General features: G+C 50.5%; 1 protein-coding gene across 2 annotated transcripts in view; it reads left to right on the top strand.

The window, feature by feature from the left end:
* Positions 1–19806, top strand: part of LOC110491274 (prosaposin) — a 23849-nt gene extending 4043 nt beyond the window's left edge. The window contains exons 2-14 of one of the 2 annotated variants that reach the window (XM_036946038.1): positions 4166–4299; positions 4457–4531; positions 6332–6457; positions 8711–8935; positions 9293–9433; positions 11778–11834; positions 14062–14199; positions 14431–14523; positions 16898–17081; positions 17353–17516; positions 17719–17799; positions 17971–18078; positions 18424–19806. In XM_036946038.1, the coding sequence (XP_036801933.1) occupies positions 4166–4299; positions 4457–4531; positions 6332–6457; positions 8711–8935; positions 9293–9433; positions 11778–11834; positions 14062–14199; positions 14431–14523; positions 16898–17081; positions 17353–17516; positions 17719–17799; positions 17971–18078; positions 18424–18456 (1559 nt within the window). In that variant the 3' untranslated portion in view covers positions 18457–19806. Of the gene's footprint in view, positions 1–4165; positions 4300–4456; positions 4532–6331; positions 6458–8710; positions 8936–9289; positions 9434–11777; positions 11835–14061; positions 14200–14430; positions 14524–16897; positions 17082–17352; positions 17517–17718; positions 17800–17970; positions 18079–18423 lie in introns of both variants that reach the window. The other variant, XM_036946037.1, reaches the window with a different exon arrangement.

Below are 19806 nucleotides of genomic sequence, written 5' to 3'. Positions count from 1 at the left end.
TCTGAAGATTAGAATTTTTGCGTCTCTGCAAATTTGGCAACAATAAAAACCTCCATGGTAGCCTTTAAAATTTGGCAGTTAGTGATGGATAAGTATGCTTCAACAATAAACTCAAATTTCATGCACAAAAGGTAATAGTGCCTATTTTTTTTTAAATTCAAATTTAGTGATAACCAAGTGCGATCTTGTCGCTGCAACTCCCCAACAGGCTCGGGAGGCAAAGGTCAAGTCATGCATCCTCTGAAACAAGACGTACTAAATCACGCTCCTTAACAACTAACAAAAACCTCCTTTGCACCTGGTTAAATAAAACTGCTTTAGTGTTGTCCCTATAATATACACTCTTATCCAGAGACGTGCTTGCAGGTGGAACTAGGGTTAAGTGCCTTGCTGAAGGGCACACTGACGGATTTTTCACCTAGTCGGCTCACGTATTCGAACCAGTGACCTTTCGGTTATTGGCACAATGCTCATAATCACTAGGCTACCTGCCACCCATACCAAAACGATACTGTATTGACACAACAACAAACCAGGAAGCGTATTGGCTGAAGTCCGAGAATAACCACTGGGCTTAATGTTTTTATTTTTTTAAACATTGAACAATATGTTGATAACTGATAAAATAACACCTTCTGGGCTATTACATTTCTTTCAAAAATAAACGCAAATATTAAATAACGTAACATCAAATTTATCTTATGCAAAACCATGTCTGATTTATATATTTTTGTTGACAATTACAGAACTTTAAAAAAAATGTAATTTGATACATATCAGGGTTTTCTGATCTTTAACATTCATTATAACTCGTCATTTCTGTAATAAATGAAGAGTTTAAAGCAACAAACTCTTACGCTCGTTTCTGAAGCTTGCTGGTTTGAATCCCAGACTTGGCGACAAATCTGTCTGTGCCATTGAGCAAAGGCACTTAACCCTAGTTACTCCAGTAAGTTCTGGATAAGCCCGTCTGCTCAATGACTCAAATGTACACATTTATGCTATGATTCAGAGTGTATTTCAACTCCCAGGGTGCAATGCTCCACCCAGGGCTCATGGGGCCAGGGTTCTGGTCTAGAAGCATGGTTTTGACTGACCCCTATCGCTTTGCGTTGGTACTGCAGTTTAACTGACGCCCGGACCAGAAAGACCATTTCCATGATGTCTGGCTGGTGGGTCATGTCAAGATGTGGTACCCTTCCTGCAGGCTCATGAGGGAGGAGGATGTCTTCCCTGTAACGCACAGCGTTGAGATTGCCTGCAATGACAACAAGCTCAGTCCGATGATGCTGTGACACACCACCCCAGACCATGACGGACCCTCCACCTCCAAATCGATCCCGCTCCAGAGTACAGGCCTCGGTGTAACGCTCATTCCTTCGACGATAAACGCAAATCCGACCATCACCCCTGGTGAGACAAAACCGTGACTCGTCAGTGAAGAGCACTTTTTGTCAGTCCTGTCCGGTCCAGCGACGGTGGGTTTGTGCCCGTAGGTGACGTTGTTGCCGGTGATGTCTGGTGAGGACCTGCCTTACAACAGGCCTACAAGCCCTCAGTCCAGCCTCTCTCAGCCTATTGCGGAAAGTCTGAGCACTAGTAGGCGCTCCAGAATGAGTGTGTGAAGAACTGCAACGCTGCTGGGTTTTTCATACTCAATACTTTCCCGTGTGTATCTAGAATGATCCACCACCCAAAGGACATCCAGCCAATTTGAGACAACCTGTGGGAAGCATTGGTCTCAACATGGGCCAGCATCCCTGTGGAACGCTTTCAACATGCCCTAACGTAATGAGGGTAAAGTCGGAGGTGCAACTCAATACCAGGAAGGTGTTCTAACAGTTTTGTACACTGTGTGGATAGCTGTTGTGTTCATATTGAGGCAAACTACCTTTTATTTTCTCCAGCTGATGGAGGATTGGATGCTGACCTCGTTGACCTCACAATAACGTGTGTGTGTGTGTGTGTGTGTGTGTGTGTGTGTGTGTGTGTGTGTGTGTGTGTGTGTATGTATATCTCTCTCTCATACAGTCTAACAGATGGTTGGTGCTTTCCACTGTGGTTTCCTAGGGTTTCTTGCTAGGATCTGTTCCCATAAAACAGAGTTTACTATTTCAGAGTTTTCTCTGCCTCTCTCTAAGATCAGATGAGGAAGTAGGACTTGTTGGTCGTGGTATTCCCCTTTACGAGTCACATGATCCTTTCACTTCCTGTTCTAGGATTTATTTTAGAGAGTTGTAACACGCCTCTACTTTCGCCTGCTTAAAAAGGAACTGGACCTGGGTTACATGCATACATACATGCATGCATACATACATACATACATACATACATACATACATACATACATACTGTAGGGCTGGACCTGGGTTACATACATACTGTCACCACTCTGTTGGGTACTGAACAGTGTCTCCTAGCCGTCGCCACCCCTCTGTTGGGTACTGAACAGTGTCTCCTAGCCGTCACCACCACTCTGTTGGGTACTGAACAGTGTCTCCTAGTCGTCGCCACCCCTCTGTTGGGGACTGAACAGTGTCTCCTAGCCGTCACCACCCCTCTGTTGGGTACTGAACAGTGTCTCCTAGCCGTCACCACCACTCTGTTGGGGACTGAACAGTGTCTCCTAGCCATCACCACCACTCTGTTGGGGACTGAACAGTGTCTCCTAGCCATCACCACCACTCTGTTGGGTACTGAACAGTGTCTCCTAGCCATCACCACCACTCTGTTGGGTACTGAACAGTGTCTCCTAGTTGTCACCCCTCTGTTGGGTACTGAACAGTGTCTCCTAGCCGTCGCCACCTCTCTGTTGGGTGCTGAACAGTGTGGGTAACTAGTGTCTACTCTCTCCTAGCCATCACCACCCCTCTGTTGGGTACTGAACAGTGTCTCCTAGCCGTCACCACCCCTCTGTTGGGTACTGAACAGTGTCTCCTAGCCGTCACCACCCCTCTGTTGGGTACTGAACAGTGTCTCCTAGCCGTCACCACCCCTCTGTTGGGTACTGAACAGTGTCTCCTAGCCGTCACCACCCCTCTGTTGGGTACTGAACAGTGTCTCCTAGCCGTCACCACCCCTCTGTTGGGTACTGAACAGTGTCTCCTAGCCGTCACCACCCCTCTGTTGGGTACTGAACAGTGTCTCCTAGCCGTCACCACCCCTCTGTTGGGGACTGAACAGTGTCTCCTAGCCGTCACCACCCCTCTGTTGGGTACTGAACAGTGTCTCCTAGCCGTCACCACCCCTCTGTTGGGTACTGAACAGTGTATCCTAGCCGTCACCACCCCTCTGTTGGGTACTGAACAGTGTCTCCTAGCCGTCACCACCACTCTGTTGGGTACTGAACAGTATCTCCTAGCCGTCACCACCCCTCTGTTGGGTACTGAACAGTGTCTCCTAGCCGTCACCACCCCTCTGTTGGGTACTGAACAGTGTCTCCTAGCCGTCACCACCCCTCTGTTGGGTACTGAACAGTGTCTCCTAGCCGTCACCACCCCTCTGTTGGGTACTGAACAGTGTCTCCTAGCCGTCACCACCCCTCTGTTGGGTACTGAACAGTGTCTCCTAGCCGTCACCACCCCTCTGTTGGGGACTGAACAGTGTCTCCTAGCCGTCACCACCCCTCTGTTGGGTACTGAACAGTGTCTCCTAGCCGTCACCACCCCTCTGTTGGGTACTGAACAGTGTATCCTAGCCGTCACCACCCCTCTGTTGGGTACTGAACAGTGTCTCCTAGCCGTCACCACCCCTCTGGGTACTGAACAGTGTCTCCTAGCCGTCACCACCCCTCTGGGTACTGAACAGTGTCTCCTAGCCGTCACCACCCCTCTGTTGGGTACTGAACAGTGTCTCCTAGCCGTCACCACCCCTCTGTTGGGTACTGAACAGTGTCTCCTAGCCGTCACCACCCCTCTGGGTACTGAATAGTGTCTCCTAGCCATCACCACCACTCTGTTGGGTACTGAACAGTGTCTCCTAGCCGTCACCACCACTCTGTTGGGTACTGAACAGTGTCTCCTAGCCGTCACCACCCCTCTGTTGGGTACTGAACAGTGTCTCCTAGCCGTCACCACCACTCTGTTGGGTACTGAACAGTGTCTCCTAGCCGTCACCACTCTGTTGGGTACTGAACAGTGTGTAACTAGTGTCTACTCTCTCCTAGCCGTCGCCACCCCTCTGTTGGGTACTGAACAGTGTGCCCGTGGTCCTCCCTACTGGTGCCACAATGTGAAGACTGCCTCTATCTGTGGAGCCGTGGTCCACTGCCAACAGAACGTATGGAACCAACCCCAGATGGTGAGACTCGAGTCTATTTTATCTAGCATGTTATTCTCTTTTGGGGGGGGGGGGGGGGGGGGGGGGGGGGGGGGGTGTAAAATGGATGAACAGCGGGGCATTGTTTAACCTTGCCTTGGTTTAGCTACCCTAATCAACTTCCTCCTCCCTGTTTCAGAAATCTGTGCCATGTGACCTGTGTAAGGGGTTGCTGATAGCGGTGGACCAGCTGCTGAGCAACAATGCTACTCAGGTGAGTCATGGAGGATGAATGTGGGGAAAGTTCCCTGTTTTTTTGTTGTTGTTGTTGCTGGAAACAGTTTGGCAGAGCATGAATTTGTCTTCTATCCAGTGTACACCATAGTGGTACAGATGTGGCATAACTGTTTTCCGCTCCCAGATGAATGAGTGCCTAAGAGGGTGCATTATGGCTGAGTAGTGTTGTTATAGCTTCTCCTAGGGGATCCTCATTTAAAAAATGTTGTAGTCCTGAACTAGTTCACATGATTTACGTAGTGAAAGGCTTGATGATTAGTTGAATCGGGTGCTATATCTGGAATAGGGCTTAATACATGGAACTGCTGCGCTCCACATAGTGGGGGTCTGAGGCTAGGGGGGGGGGGGGGGGGGGGCGGCATCGCTCCACATAGTGGGGGTCTGAGGCTGGGGGGGGGGGGGGCATCGCTCCACATAGTGGGGGTCTGAGGCTAGGGGGGGGGGGGGGGGGGGTGGCATCGCTCCACATAGTGGGGGTCTGAGGCTGGGGGGGGGGGGGGGCATCGCTCCACATAGTGGGGGTCTGAGGCTGGGGGGGGGGGGGCATCGCTCCACATAGTGGGGGTCTGAGGCTGGGGGGGGGGGGGGGGGCATCGCTCCACATAGTGGGGGTCTGAGGCTGGGGGGGGGCATCGCTCCACATAGTGGGGGTCTGAGGCTGGGGGGGGGGGGGCATCGCTCCACATAGTGGGGGTCTGAGGCTGGGGGGGGGCATCGCTCCACATAGTGGGGGTCTGAGGCTGGGGGGGGGGGGGCATCGCTCCACATAGTGGGGGTCTGAGGCTGGGGGGGGGGGGGCATCGCTCCACATAGTGGGGGTCTGAGGCTGGGGGGGGGGGGGCATCGCTCCACATAGTGGGGGTCTGAGGCTGGGGGGGGCCATCGCTCCACATAGTGGGGGTCTGAGGCTGGGGGGGGGGGGGGCATCGCTCCACATAGTGGGGGTCTGAGGCTGGGGGGGGGGGCATCGCTCCACATAGTGGGGGTCTGAGGCTGGGGGGGGGGGGCATCGCTCCACATAGTGGGGGTCTGAGGCTGGGGGGGGGCCATCGCTCCACATAGTGGGGGTCTGAGGCTGGGGGGGGCCATCGCTCCACATAGTGGGGGTTTGAGGCTGGGGGGGGGGGCATCGCTCCACATAGTGGGGGTCTGAGGCTGGGGGGGGGGGGCATCGCTCCACATAGTGGGGGTCTGAGGCTGGGGGGGGGGCATCGCTCCACATAGTGGGGGTCTGAGGCTGGGGGGGGCCATCGCTCCACATAGTGGGGGTCTGAGGCTGGGGGGGGCCATCGCTCCACATAGTGGGGGTCTGAGGCTGGGGGGGGGGGGGGGCATCGCTCCACATAGTGGGGGTCTGAGGCTGGGGGGGGGGGGGGGGGGTGCATCGCTCCACATAGTGGGGGTCTGAGAATTGGGGGGGGGGGGCATCGCTCCACATAGTGGGGGTCTGAGGCTGGGGGGGGCCATCGCTCCACATAGTGGGGGTCTGAGGCTGGGGGGGGGTGCATCGCTCCACATAGTGGGGGTCTGAGGCTGGGGGGTCTGAGGCTGGTGGGGGGGGGGGGGCATCGCTCCACATAGTGGGGGTCTGAGGCTGGGGGGTCTGAGGCTGGGGGGGGGGGGGGGCATCGCTCCACATAGTGGGGGTCTGAGGCTGGGGGGGGGGGGGGGGGCATCGCTCCACATAGTGGGGGTCTGAGGCTGGGGGGGGGGGCATCGCTCCACATAGTGGGGGTCTGAGGCTGGGGGGCTCTAAGCTGATGTTCATGTCCTCTAGGGTGAGATCCTGGGCGTCCTGGAGAAGGCCTGTCACCTGATCCCTGACAAGACCCTGGCTGCACAGTGTAAAGAGATCGTGGACACCTACTACCCTATCCTCATTGGTATCATCGCTGGAGAGCTGGTACACACACACACACACACACACACACACACACACACACACACACGGGTTTATAGGAAAGTAAGCTAGCCTACACACACAAATCGAGAGAAACATTTGTTATTCAGAATCAATCCAACATCCTCATCCTGCTAAGCTAAATGGCATTGTTTCAAGGTCATTTCAAGGATAATTTAGCTATTTGAGTTTGATGATAACTGTTTATCCTTAATGCTATTAACCCATACACATGTATTGAATAACAGTTTCACTACATAGAGCCCCCCCCGAAAAAAAAATCTAAACTAAGTTTGTACTGTTCTATATCTTTGAGAGATAAGAAAATCGGGAATTATTATTTAAAGAAATTTACACATGCATTTAAACCCTTATTTTTGGCAGGTAACAGTCTCTGTAAATACAGTACCAGTCAAACATCTGGACACCTACTCATTCCAGTTCTTCATTAATTTTACTATTTTCTACTTTGTAGGGGGGGGGGACTAGGGAACACAGTAGCTGTTCTGTGTGGGGGGGGGGGACTAGGGAACACAGTAGCTGTTCTGTGTGGGGGGGACTAGGGAACACGGTAGCTGTTCTGTGGGGGGGGGACTAGGGAACACAGTAGCTGTTCTGTGGGGGGGGGGGGGACTAGGGAACACTGTAGCTGTTCTGTGTGGGGGGGGACTAGGGAACACGGTAGCTGTTCTGTGTGGGGGGGGACTAGGGAACACAGTAGCTGTTCTGTTGGGGGGGGGGGGCGACTGGGGAACACGGTAGCTGTTCTGTGGGGGGGGGGGGGGACTAGGGAACACAGTAGCTGTTCTGTGGGGGGGGGGACTAGGGAACACAGTAGCTGTTCTGTGGGGGGGGGGGGACTAGGGAACACTGTAGCTGTTCTGTGTGGGGGGGGACTAGGGAACACGGTAGCTGTTCTGTGTGGGGGGGACTAGGGAACACGGTAGCTGTTCTGTGTGGGGGGGACTAGGGAACACGGTAGCTGTTCTGTGGGGGGGGGACTAGGGAACACGGTAGCTGTTCTGTGGGGGGGGGACTAGGGAACACGGTAGCTGTTCTGTGGGGGGGGGACTAGGGAACCCGGTAGCTGTTCTGTGTGGGGGGGGGACTAGGGAACACGGTAGCTGTTCTGTGTGGGGGGGACTAGGGAACACGGTAGCTGTTCTGTGTGGGGGGGGGACTAGGGAACACGGTAGCTGTTCTGTGTGGGGGGGGGACTAGGGAACACAGTAGCTGTTCTGTGTGGGGGGGACTAGGGAACACGGTAGCTGTTCTGTGTGGGGGGGACTAGGGAACACAGTAGCTGTTCTGTGGGGGGGGGGGACTAGGGAACACAGTAGCTGTTCTGTGGGGGGGGGGGACTAGGGAACACTGTAGCTGTTCTGTGGGGGGGGGGGGACTAGGGAACACTGTAGCTGTTCTGTGGGGGGGGGGGGACTAGGGAACACAGTAGCTGTTCTGTGGGGGGGGGGGACTAGGGAACACTGTAGCTGTTCTGTGGGGGGGGGGGGGGACTAGGGAACACAGTAGCTGTTCTGTGGGGGGGGGGGACTAGGGAACACAGTAGCTGTTCTGTGGGGGGGGGGGGGGACTAGGGAACACAGTAGCTGTTCTGTGGGGGGGGGGGGGACTAGGGAACACAGTAGCTGTTCTGTGGGGGGGGGGACTAGGGAACACAGTAGCTGTTCTGTGGGGGGGGGGGGGGGGGGGGGGGACTAGGGAACACAGTAGCTGTTCTGTGTGGGGGACTAGGGAACACGGTAGCTGTTCTGTGTGGGGGACTAGGGAACACGGTAGCTGTTCTGTGTGGGGGACTAGGGAACACGGTAGCTGTTCTGTGTGGGGGACTAGGGAACACGGTAGCTGTTCTGTGTGGGGGACTAGGGAACACGGTAGCTGTTCTGTGTGGGGGACTAGGGAACACGGTAGCTGTTCTGTGGGGGGGGGACTAGGGAACACGGTAGCTGTTCTGTGGGGGGGGGGGGGGGGGACTAGGGAACACGGTAGCTGTTCTGTGGGGGAGACTAGGTAATGAATTGCATTTAGGATGCCAGCTGCATATAGATTAACCCTGTTCCTGGACTCAAACACTGTCACTGGAAATAGTTTTAGTCCAGGACTAGGCCTGATCTGGGTCTGTGAAGTGGGAAACCGACTGAGAGTTTATTATAGCGTGCGTTCCAGTAGTGACTTAATGGTCGCGTCTCTAGTGAGATCTACGGATTGTAGTGACCAGAGTCCGTTTCTGGATTCCAGGAGAACCCTCAGGTGGTGTGTGGCGCCATAGGCCTGTGTGACTCCCAGCAGGCAGCCCTGGCCAGACTCCAGTCTCAGATCCAGTCTAACCAGATCCCACCGCTCACGTCCAATGAGATTCCTCAGGAAGACCTGGCCCAGAGGGTCGCCCCCTTCCTCCTCAACGTCCCTGGGCTCCTCTACCCCCAGGCCCAGGAGAACACCAAGCAAGAGGTTCCTGAACAGGTACGCCAGTCGTCATAGAATTTTGGGGGTCGTAATTCTGGTCTTTGGTGTCTAGGAATTGGGTTTCGGTGTAATAATTGTTAGAGAACTTTACAAAATCGTTAGATTTAGAATTTACTATGGTGCCCAGCATAGCTGCACATAAGTTATGTTCAGTAAGGCACAAAGTACCAAATCTTTTCAACTGAAATCTGTCTTAATGATCAAATTCTGGCTGTACTTTCCCATTCCAAACTGTTATTTCACTACTGAACATGACCCCAGTACCAACTTTCAACTGTCACTGATTTCGTGTGTGTGTGTGTGTAACTGCTACTCCTTTAGTCACTAGTGAGTGTCTTCTGTCCCCTGTAGCAGACTGGAGACTTGTGTGAGGACTGTGTGAAGTTCATCACAGACTTCCAGGACGAGGCGAAGAGCAACACTACCTTCGTCAACTCTCTGATCGAACGGATCCAGAGGCAGTGTGACCTGCTGGGGCCTGGAATCTCTGACATGGTGAGAGGCCTTGTTATCTAGTTAGTTACAGATCCAGGACCTGCTGGGGTCTGGAATCTCTGACATGGTGAGAGGCCTTGTTATCTAGTTAGTTACAGATCCAGGACCAGTGTGACCTGCTGGGGCCTGGAATCTCTGACCTAGTGAGAGGCCTTGTTATCTAGTTAGTTACAGATCCAGGACCAGTGTGACCTGGTGAGAGGACTACGTAGTTATCTAGCTAGGCGTTAGTGAGAGGACTGGGTTTAAAAGGAGTTTGGTGGAGTGAATATTTTGAGTAATCCAGCAATGGAACTAGCCGTAATCTAATTTACACTTCATGCCCTAGTTGCCATCTGGTTTAATGCAATAGTTGGTTTATTGGACCCTGCTGGTTATCTATGAATGTTCGAACATGTTGAACAGTCGGGCCTTAATAATCTCCACCCAGCACAGCCAGAAGAGGACCGGTCACCCCTCAGAGCCTGGTTCCTCTTTAGGTTAATAATCTCCACCCAGCACAGCCAGAAGAGGACCGGCCACCCCTCAGAGCCTGGTTCCTCTCTACCCGGCACAGCCAGAAGAGGACCGGCCACCCCTCAGAGCCTGGTTCCTCTCTACCCGGCACAGCCAGAAGAGGACCGGCCACCCCTCAGAGCCTGGTTCCTCTCTAGGTTAATAATCTCCACCCAGCACAGCCAGAAGAGGACCGGCCACCCCTCAGAGCCTGGTTCCTCTCTACCCGGCACAGCCAGAAGAGGACCGGCCACCCCTCAGAGCCTGGTTCCTCTCTACCCGGCACAGCCAGAAGAGGACCGGCCACCCCTCAGAGCCTGGTTCCTCTCTAGGTTAATAATCTCCACCCAGCACAGCCAGAAGAGGACCGGCCACCCCTCAGAGCCTGGTTCCTCTCTACCCGGCACAGCCAGAAGAGGACCGGTCACCCCCCAGAGCCTGGTTCCTCTCTAGGTTAATCTCCACCCGGCACAGCTAGAAGAGGACCGGCCACCCCTCAGAGCCTGGTTCCTCTCTACCCGGCACAGCCAGAAGAGGACCGGTCACCCCCCAGAGCCTGGTTCCTCTCTAGGTTAATAATCTCCACCCAGCACAGCTAGAAGAGGACCGGTCACCCCTCAGAGCCTGGTTCCTCTCTAGGTTAATAATCTCCACCCAGCACAGCCAGAAGAGGACCGGTCACCCCTCAGAGCCTGGTTCCTCTCTAGGTTAATAATCTCCACCCGGCACAGCTAGAAGAGGACCGGTCACCCCTCAGAGCCTGGTTCCTCTCTAGGTTAATAATCTCCACCCGGCACAGCCAGAAGAGGACCGGTCACCCCTCAGAGCCTGGTTCCTCTCTAGGTTAATAATCTCCACCCGGCACAGCCAGAAGAGGACCGGTCACCCCTCAGAGCCTGGTTCCTCTCTAGGTTAATAATCTCCACCTGGCACAGCCAGAAGAAGACCGGCCACCCCTCAGAGCCTGGTTCCTCTTTAGGTTAATAATCTCCACCCAGCACAGCCAGAAGAGGACCGGCCACCCCTCAGAGCCTGGTTCCTCTCTACCCGGCACAGCCAGAAGAGGACCGGTCACCCCCCAGAGCCTGGTTCCTCTCTAGGTTAATAATCTCCACCCGGCACAGCTAGAAGAGGACCGGCCACCCCTCAGAGCCTGGTTCCTCTCTAGGTTAATCTCCACCCGGCACAGCTAGAAGAGGACCGGCCACCCCTCAGAGCCTGGTTCCTCTCTACCCGGCACAGCCAGAAGAGGACCGGTCACCCCCCAGAGCCTGGTTCCTCTCTAGGTTAATAATCTCCACCCGGCACAGCTAGAAGAGGACCGGTCACCCCCCAGAGCCTGGTTCCTCTCTACCCGGCACAGCCAGAAGAGGACCGGTCACCCCCCAGAGCCTGGTTCCTCTCTATGTTAATAATCTCCACCCGGCACAGCCAGAAGAGGACCGGTCACCCCCCCAGAGCCTGGTTCCTCTCTAGGTTAATAATCTCCACCCGGCACAGCTAGAAGAGGACCGGCCACCCCTCAGAGCCTGGTTCCTCTCTACCCGGCACAGCCAGAAGAGGACCGGTCACCCCCCAGAGCCTGGTTCCTCTTTAGGTTATTAATCTCCACCCGGCACAGCTAGAAGAGGACCGGCCACCCCTCAGAGCCTGGTTTCTGTCTAGGTTTCTTCCTAGGTTCCCACTTTTCTAGGGAGTTTAAAATGTATTTTAAAATGATTTTTTAATTTAAGGGCTTTATAAATACATTTGATTGGAAGTATTTCTTGGTCAATCTATTAAGCTGGAAGATCATTGGTTTCCACTGACTTTGTATCTGACTGTTTTGTCTTCTCCTCCTGTGTTTCAGTGCAAGCAGTATATCAGCCAGTACGCGCCTCTCATCGCCCTGCAGCTCATGTCCATGGTCAGTCACTAGGGCGTCTCCAAAATGACATCCTGTTTCATATATTTAGTGCACCACTTTTGGCTTTCAGCCCCGCCCCCCTCCCCCAAACTGGAGGGTTCTCTTCTGCTGATGTGTAATTGTAGCCAATGTCTCTGCACAGTGTTGCCTGACATATACTTAACAGGTTTATACATGGGTGAAATGAACCACTATGTTTGTCATAATACATCTAGTGTGTGTATCCAGACTCTGACTACAGCACCTCCTAGCCTGCTGATTTCATTCACATCTTTTAATGTTTTTATTTCCCCCTCTATTCATGCACCTCCTGCGCTCGCTCTCTCCTCCTCTTCCTGCTCTCTCCTCCTCTTCCTGCTCTCGCTCGCTCTATCCTCCTCCTCCTGCACTCCTCCTCCTGCTCTCGCTCACTCTCTCCTCCTCTTCCTGCTCTCTCCTCCTCTTCCTGCTCTCTCCTGAGGTGGGTCTGTAGGAACAGGTAGGTTTCCCTCTGTGTTCAGTCTCTCGTCTCACACCCTTTAGGCATTGGCCACACAGAGACTTGGATGAAATCCTATTATGCATTCAGCTTTGACGTCTGGAGCCTTTTAGACAGCCAATCATCTCCCGTTGTCCATCTGTCAATGGGTGACTACCGTTGTAAAAAGATCTGTCGTTCTGTCTGCCCATAGCCTCTGTTTCTATACGGTCTGTCCACTAATGCTACTGACTTCAAGTACTCACATTTCACTGTTCTAGAACTGCGTCACGATGTTTCTCTGTGCTGAATACCTTTGTCCTTGGAAAACCAAGCTTTTTTTTTTGGTGGGGGGGGAGACATATTTGATGGGCGTGTCGTGATACGAGATAGCAGACTGGTTTCCATTTAGTCCATTAGGTTTGGGAGGTGTAGCATGTATACCAGTGTTTTTGGAAATAGCCACGGGATGTTTTTTTCCACTTCCACCAATATCGTTGAAACAATTTTCTTTTGAATTTAAAAAATATTTGTATCATATTTTCAGTAAATACAGTCAACATGTTGTATAAAGCAGATTGTTAATTTCACCTGTTACATTACGAAGCTCACCGTAGTAGAACAGTTGAGCCAGCCGTGTTGGTAAACAGCACCACAAGGGAAAGCTGCAGCGGTTGAGTCCAGCTGTGTGTTGGCACGGGTCACATTTTTATATTGAAAGTCAAGTTATTTTTTTCGTTGTTGTTGCTTCAATAGCATGATCACGTCCAGCTATAGTTTTCCTTCAAGACATTATCGGACCACATTTGGTAGAAAACGTCTTCATATCATAGAAAGGATGCAGCCAGCTGCTTTTTATAATGTTTTGCTTACAGTTCATCTTGTATTTTAGCCGGGGGAGAAAGTAGGCTGGCTATACTGAGGGAAAGTAGCTCCACATCAGTCAGAGTGCTGTCTGCTGATAGAATGATGGAGAACAGTAGCTCCACATCAGAGTGCTGAACAGTGGACTGGTACAGGGTATAGCCTGGCTCTGAGACTATGGAACAGTGGACTGGTACAGGGTATAGCCTGGCTCTGAGACTATGGAACAGTAGACTGGTACAGGGTATAGCCTGGCTCTGAGACTATGGAACAGTGGACTGGTACAGGGTATAGCCTGGCTCTGAGACTATGGAACAGTGGACTGGTACAGGGTATAGCCTGGCTCTGAGACTAGAACAGTGGACTGGTACAGGGTATAGCCTGGCTCTGAGACTATAGAACAGTGGACTGGTACAGGGTATAGCCTGGCTCTGAGACTATGGACCAGTGGACTGGTACAGGGTATAGCCTGGCTCTGAGACTATGGAACAGTGGACTGGTACAGGGTATAGCCTGGCTTTGAGACTATGGAACAGTGGACTGGTACAGGGTATAGCCTGGCTTTGAGACTATGGAACAGGGGACTGGTACAGGGTATAGCCTGGCTCTGAGACTATAGAACAGTGGACTGGTACAGGGTATAGCCTGGCTCTGAGACTATGGAACATTGGACTGGTACAGGGTATAGCCTGGCTCTGAGACTATGGAACATTGGACTGGTACAGGGTATAGCCTGGCTCTGAGACTATAGAACAGTGGACTGGTACAGGGTATAGCCTGGCTCTGAGACTATGGAACATTGGACTGGTACACCATACATCATCTTAATGTCATGTGATGAAATGTATTTTCTGTAGAATGGTATGAATGTGTCTAACTGTCCATTCTGTCGTTCTCCCCACTCAGCAACCTAAAGATATCTGTTCCCGTGCTGACTTCTGCCCTGCAGAGGTGAAGAGCTCTGTCCCTATGATGAACCTGGTGGCTGCCAAGGCCATCCCTGCTGTCAAACTGGTCCCTGCCACTAAGCTGGACGCTGTCAAGGTAACCTACTGGTACCAGAGGTTCTGGCAAGTGTCCGTGTACAACTGTACCGTCACTTACATTCTTCCATAAACATAAAAAGTTGTATATAATCACTCTGACTACTTGTTTTGTAAAGTAGTTATGACGTTGGCATGGTTACTATTCTAGTTTATACCGATGCGTTTCGGGACCACGGCTTATTTTGTTCTAAGACTATTGTAGTTACGCCGACTCTTGTCTGTTCTCCAGAACATGGTGCGTGCCCGTGGTTCCCCTCAGTGTATCACGTGCAAGTTCATTATGAAGGAGGTGGAGAGCATGCTGGGGGATGAGAAGACTGAGGTAGGTCACCTGACGGGTTGCTCATGAGTCATGACTGAAACTTCACGCTGTTTGTAAGGGAGTTACAATAAATTATGTTTTTGTCATGTGGGGGGAAAGCACTAATAAATGAATGTGTATACATAGATAGATAAATGAATGTGTATAGATAGATAGATAGATGTATAAATTAATGTGATTGCTCTCCACCTCTGGCCAATGTTGGATGATCAACACAATTTCAGTTTGAATATTGCTGCTAAAAAGCCACAGTTAAAATAAGATATTTGCATTTTTATATACATTTTAAAATAGTTCAACTGAAATTGTTATTAATGTAACACGTAGGCTGTGTCTTCAGGGTTCTTAAACAAGGATTTTGTCTGCAATAGGCTAGAATGTATGAGTTATTCATTACAGAATCTCTTCATTTAAACAGAATCCCCCCCCGGAGGCCAAGTGGGCTCGTTTGTCCTGTGTGTCAAGGACCAACAAGAATTTAGTACAATGCGTCTCATCTCTGCGTCCTCAGGCCACCCATCACCCTTTGTGATGGTTATTACTGTGCAAGCAGCAGTGGATATTGTTTTACCCTAGTTCACTTTGTAGCGGTGGTGTCAGACGGGTGAAGATAAAGGTTTGGTTGGGGCACCAGGCAGGTATTAACCCTGCTGAAAAGGACAAGAGTAGGATTGAGTACCACTACCACTACCACACACACACACACACACACACACACCAGCAGAACAGACTGACTGAAGAGTAGCCTGATGGCCACTGGAAGAGTAGCCTGATGGCCACTGGAAGAGTAGCCTGATGGCCACTGGAAGAGTAGCTTCGCAAATGTCAATGACTGGAGCGGTCCCAAAATATACAGCCATGGTGCCATAGAGGTAACCCCGGCGATCAACTTAAAACACTTTACAAACTAAGCACGCTGAAAATAAACAAGACTTCTGCAGAGTTGGACACGCTGTCAAACTGCCGCGCCGACCGAGAAGCGCTTTCTTTATATCCTCACTGATGAAGGAGCTCTTAGCTAGCTACCTTTATATCCTCACTGATGAAGGAGCTCTTAGCTAGCTACCTTTATATCCTCACTGCTGAAGGCGCTCTTAGCTAGCTACCTTTATATCCTCACTGATGAAGGAGCTCTTAGCTAGCTACCTTTATATCCTCACTGCTGAAGGCGCTCTTAGCTAGCTACCTTTATATCCTCACTGATGAAGCAGCTCTTAGCTAGCTACCTTTATATCCTCACTGCCGAAGGCGCTCTTAGCTAGCTACCTTTATATCCTCACTGATGAAGGAGCTCTTAGCTAGCTACCTTTATATCCTCACTGATGAAGGAGCTCTTAGCTAGCTACCTTTTATATCCTCACTGCTGAAGGCGCTCTTAGCTAGCTACCTTTTATATCCTCACTGCTGAAGGCGCTCTTAGCTAGCTACCTTTATATCCTTACTGATGAAGGAGCTCTTAGCTAGCTACCTTTTATATCCTCACTGCTGAAGGCGCTCTTAGCTAGCTACCTTTATATCCTCACTGCTGAAGGCGCTCTTAGCTAGCTACCTTTTTATATCCTCACTGCTGAAGGCGCTCTTAGCTAGCTACCTTTATATCCTCACTGATGAAGGAGCTCTTAGCTAGCTACCTTTTATATCCTCACTGCTGAAGGCGCTCTTAGCTCGCTACCTTTTTTTTTAAGCCAAGATGTTGTCTTATGAGAATTTTCTCTCAAAAACCTAGGAAGATAAATGGTGTCTAGGCAATGACTAAACTTGGCGATAAAAGGAAGGTGAGATGAAATGGTGTTGGTCACACCTGGCCTCATCCCCAGGATTTTGTGCATATTTTTTATTTAACCAGGTAGGCCAGTTGAGAACACCTTTATTTAACCAGGTAGGCTAGTTGAGAACACCTTTATTTAACCAGGTAGGCTAGTTGAACACCTTTATTTAACCAGGTAGGCTAGTTGAGAACAAGTTCTCATTTACAACTGCGACCTGGCCAAGACAAAGTATAGCAGTGTGAACAGACAACAACACAGTTACACGTAGCATTTAACCCTGGGACATCAACCATTCAGAGGAGTTCTTCATTCTATGGGCGTGGTCTTATTAAGTAAAGTATAGGTGATAATTTTAATTTGAGCGAATCACATGACTGCGAGGCGGGGCTCCAAATAGAGGCGAGACCCCGTATGGAAGACGTGTACTAGCCGGGTTAGTGGGAAGGTGTTGTGGGAAGGTTATTGTTTGGTAGATTAAGCCAATGCCTATCCACCGGGAGATTATTTTGTTTGTTTGGCATTTGGGCAGACATGTCTGGGGAAGGAGATTTAAGTCATGCCTAACTGACCCCTGTGCTCTTCCGCTCCCTCCTCCCTCTTCTCAGCAAGATGTGGTGCGCGTGTTGGAGAAGGTGTGCTCAGTGCTGCCGCCCTCCCTGTCAGCCCAGTGTAAAGATCTGATCGAGTCCTACGGCCAGGCCATCATTAAGCTGCTGCTACAGGAGGCCGATCCCAAGACTATCTGCACCGTGCTGGGGCTCTGCAAGGACGCCAGCCGTGCCTTCACCCGTGAGTAGAGGGAGTGTGCTTGGGAAGTCTTGAGGTGTGTGTGATCTATCCTGTGTGTTTGAGACACGTGGAGCGGGCCCTGTCGGTTGGGCCCTGTCGGTTGGGCCCTGTCGGTTGGGCCCTGTCGGTTGGGCCCTGTCGGTTGTTTTAATAACAGATTATAGAACGACCGGGCCATTTTTATTCAAGATCATTCAACTAGGAAAGGCCAGTTTTATTGATGGTGCTCCAATCCAGATGAAGTGGTCTCCTTGTTTCTCCCGTCCCTCAGCGGTGTTGGACCAGTCCCAGGTCGAGGCGGGAGGCCTCTGTGACATCTGCAAGATGGCCGTGCGTTACATCGACGGGATCCTGGAACAGAACGCCACACAGGCTCAGATTGAAGACGCAGTCAGGAAAGTCTGCAGCTTTGTCCCGGAGACCGTCAGGGGCGAGGTGAGGATGGAGGACGTGTTGTTCCACGTGTTGTCATTAGTAGATTACACTGACCATGAAATGGGAAAACGGTGTTTCCTAAACTCTGTTACTGCAACAGAAGAATGAATATTGGCTAGTAACTGGTCGACTAGACGTTGTTGGTGTGACTGTTAATCTTTCTCTCTCTCACTTTCTTTCTTTCTCTCTCTTTCTCCTCCAGTGTGACCAGCTGATTGAGCAGTATGAGCCCATGCTGGTTCAGCTCCTGCTGCAGATGTTGGACCCTGACTTTGTCTGCATGGTGAGCACTGGAATACACTGCACTATAGAGAAAAAGTATGATGATGGACGAGGGGAAAAACCTCTAGATCGATAAAGACGATTTAACTTCACTGACTTCCCTGGTTGAAATGAATAAGTTATATGAATGCCAGTATCTGACAGTGGGTTCTGTGGTTGTCCTGGGTTACAGAAGGTGGGATTGTGTCCCGAGGCAGTGCAAAGTCTTCTGGGTATGGACCAGTGTAGCTGGGGACCTGCGTTCTGGTGCAAGAACATGGACTCTGCGAAACTCTGCAACGTGAGTACTCGACACGCAGGCACTGGGCTGCACTGCTTCTATCATAGTAGCGCAACCGCAGTGAGTGGCGTTTCATTCCAGGGTTGATAGATTGTCAATGTAGCTCCCCTGGTTTAAATAAATGAATGAATTCAATACAAATTCCTTTTAATTTTTATCCAACTGTTATTTCCGGTCATGCATTATGATTGGCCGAGAAGAACGGCTCATCCAGGTCTGTTCTTGAAATCCTGTGACTAAAGTACTCCTGAAATATCAGACCGGATATCTTATGTAAAGGACGAAGAAGCCCCTAGGAAGCCTATTGCTGTCTAACCTGTGGGTTGTTGTCTGTCTGTCTCCCAGGCGGTGGCACACTGCAGGCGTCACGTGTGGTGATGGGAGAACGGATCAAGACCGGCCGACACAATCTTTCAGGAGAAATACTGTTGCACTGCTTCTTTTTATTTTTTAAACTCAATAAATGTGTTCTGTTTTTCGTAAAACATGTGGGACAGGTTTTTGCAATTGTCAATATAAATTTCCCGGGCCGTTTGGAGAAGTGGGGAAGGAATGGAAACCATTTTGTCTGACAGAGGTTTGTTTCTTTATGGGGGGGAGAAGCAGGGTTGTCGAGTGGATCTATAGTTGTACTGATTTATTGAATGTACTATGGGTGTGGTTTGTGTACATCTCTCCTTTTTTTTTTTAGATAAATGATTTTACATGTCACACGCGGCCCCTTACTTGACACGCCTGGTTTCCCGGACGTAGTCCCGAACTAAAATATAATGCTTCTTAGTCCAAGACTAGGCTTAATCTCGGTCCATGAAAACTGTCCCATTTTAAGTATGTGATGCAGACAGCTGGGTAACTGGATACTACTGTCTGTGAAAGAACAGTGGTCTGAGACTTATTGAATCTCAGGGGGTCCTGTCAATGTGCTCCTTTGCAGTGACAGAACTTTCTTAGACAGTGTGTCTCTACCATACCTTCCTGGGATACTTTCTGTTTTAATTGAGTCTCTCCTAATGCAAGTTCATCTCTATTTTGTAGAAACAGTTGAATTGTATTATTTCGGTGTAATTTTTTTATATTAATGAGGACAGTAAAGATTGTGTGTCTGATATGCTACCCTACTTTTCAACAGGGGCCCATTGGGGGTAATGTAGTTTCCACTGTAGGACCAATAGAATGGTCTACTCTAAATGTTGAGCCACGCCCTATGTGTGCGAGAGAATGAATGCATCCTTTGACTGCGTCCCATATGGGACCACATTCCCTGCGTAGTGCACTACTTTTGACCTAGATACCCACGGGCCCTGGTTGAAAAGTAGTGCACTATATAGGGAACATGGTGCCATTTGGGACGAACATTTCTAATGGTATGTTTGTGCCCCTTTTTTTTTATAGCCTCTCTGCTTGCAGTTTCCTTCTCTGCTCTCTTCACGCTGTTTGTGTGAAGTAATGTGTTATGAAGGAAATGTAAACAAACAGGGTGTATAGCCTCAATGTGGTTAACTCAATTTTAATATCACGGATGGTCAAACCCAGCTTTTTACTGAAAGTGGTGGGGCAAGTTTTTTAAAGTTTTTAATTTTTATTTTAAACAATATTTCATTGTTTAATCGGCTGATTTGTTGCTTTTAAAGACGACGTGCTTTTTGTGATCAGACTACTGTCAGGCGATCGATTGGCTCGATCACATTTCTTTCTTTTACAGTTGAAATAAAAATGATCTCAAATCCA

This window comes from Oncorhynchus mykiss, chromosome 16 (assembly GCF_013265735.2).
Source record: "Oncorhynchus mykiss isolate Arlee chromosome 16, USDA_OmykA_1.1, whole genome shotgun sequence".
In the NCBI taxonomy this organism is placed as follows: Eukaryota; Metazoa; Chordata; class Actinopteri; order Salmoniformes; family Salmonidae; genus Oncorhynchus; species Oncorhynchus mykiss.
The sequence above is the reverse complement of the archived record's forward strand: the minus strand, read 5'-3'. Positions and strand labels throughout refer to the sequence as shown.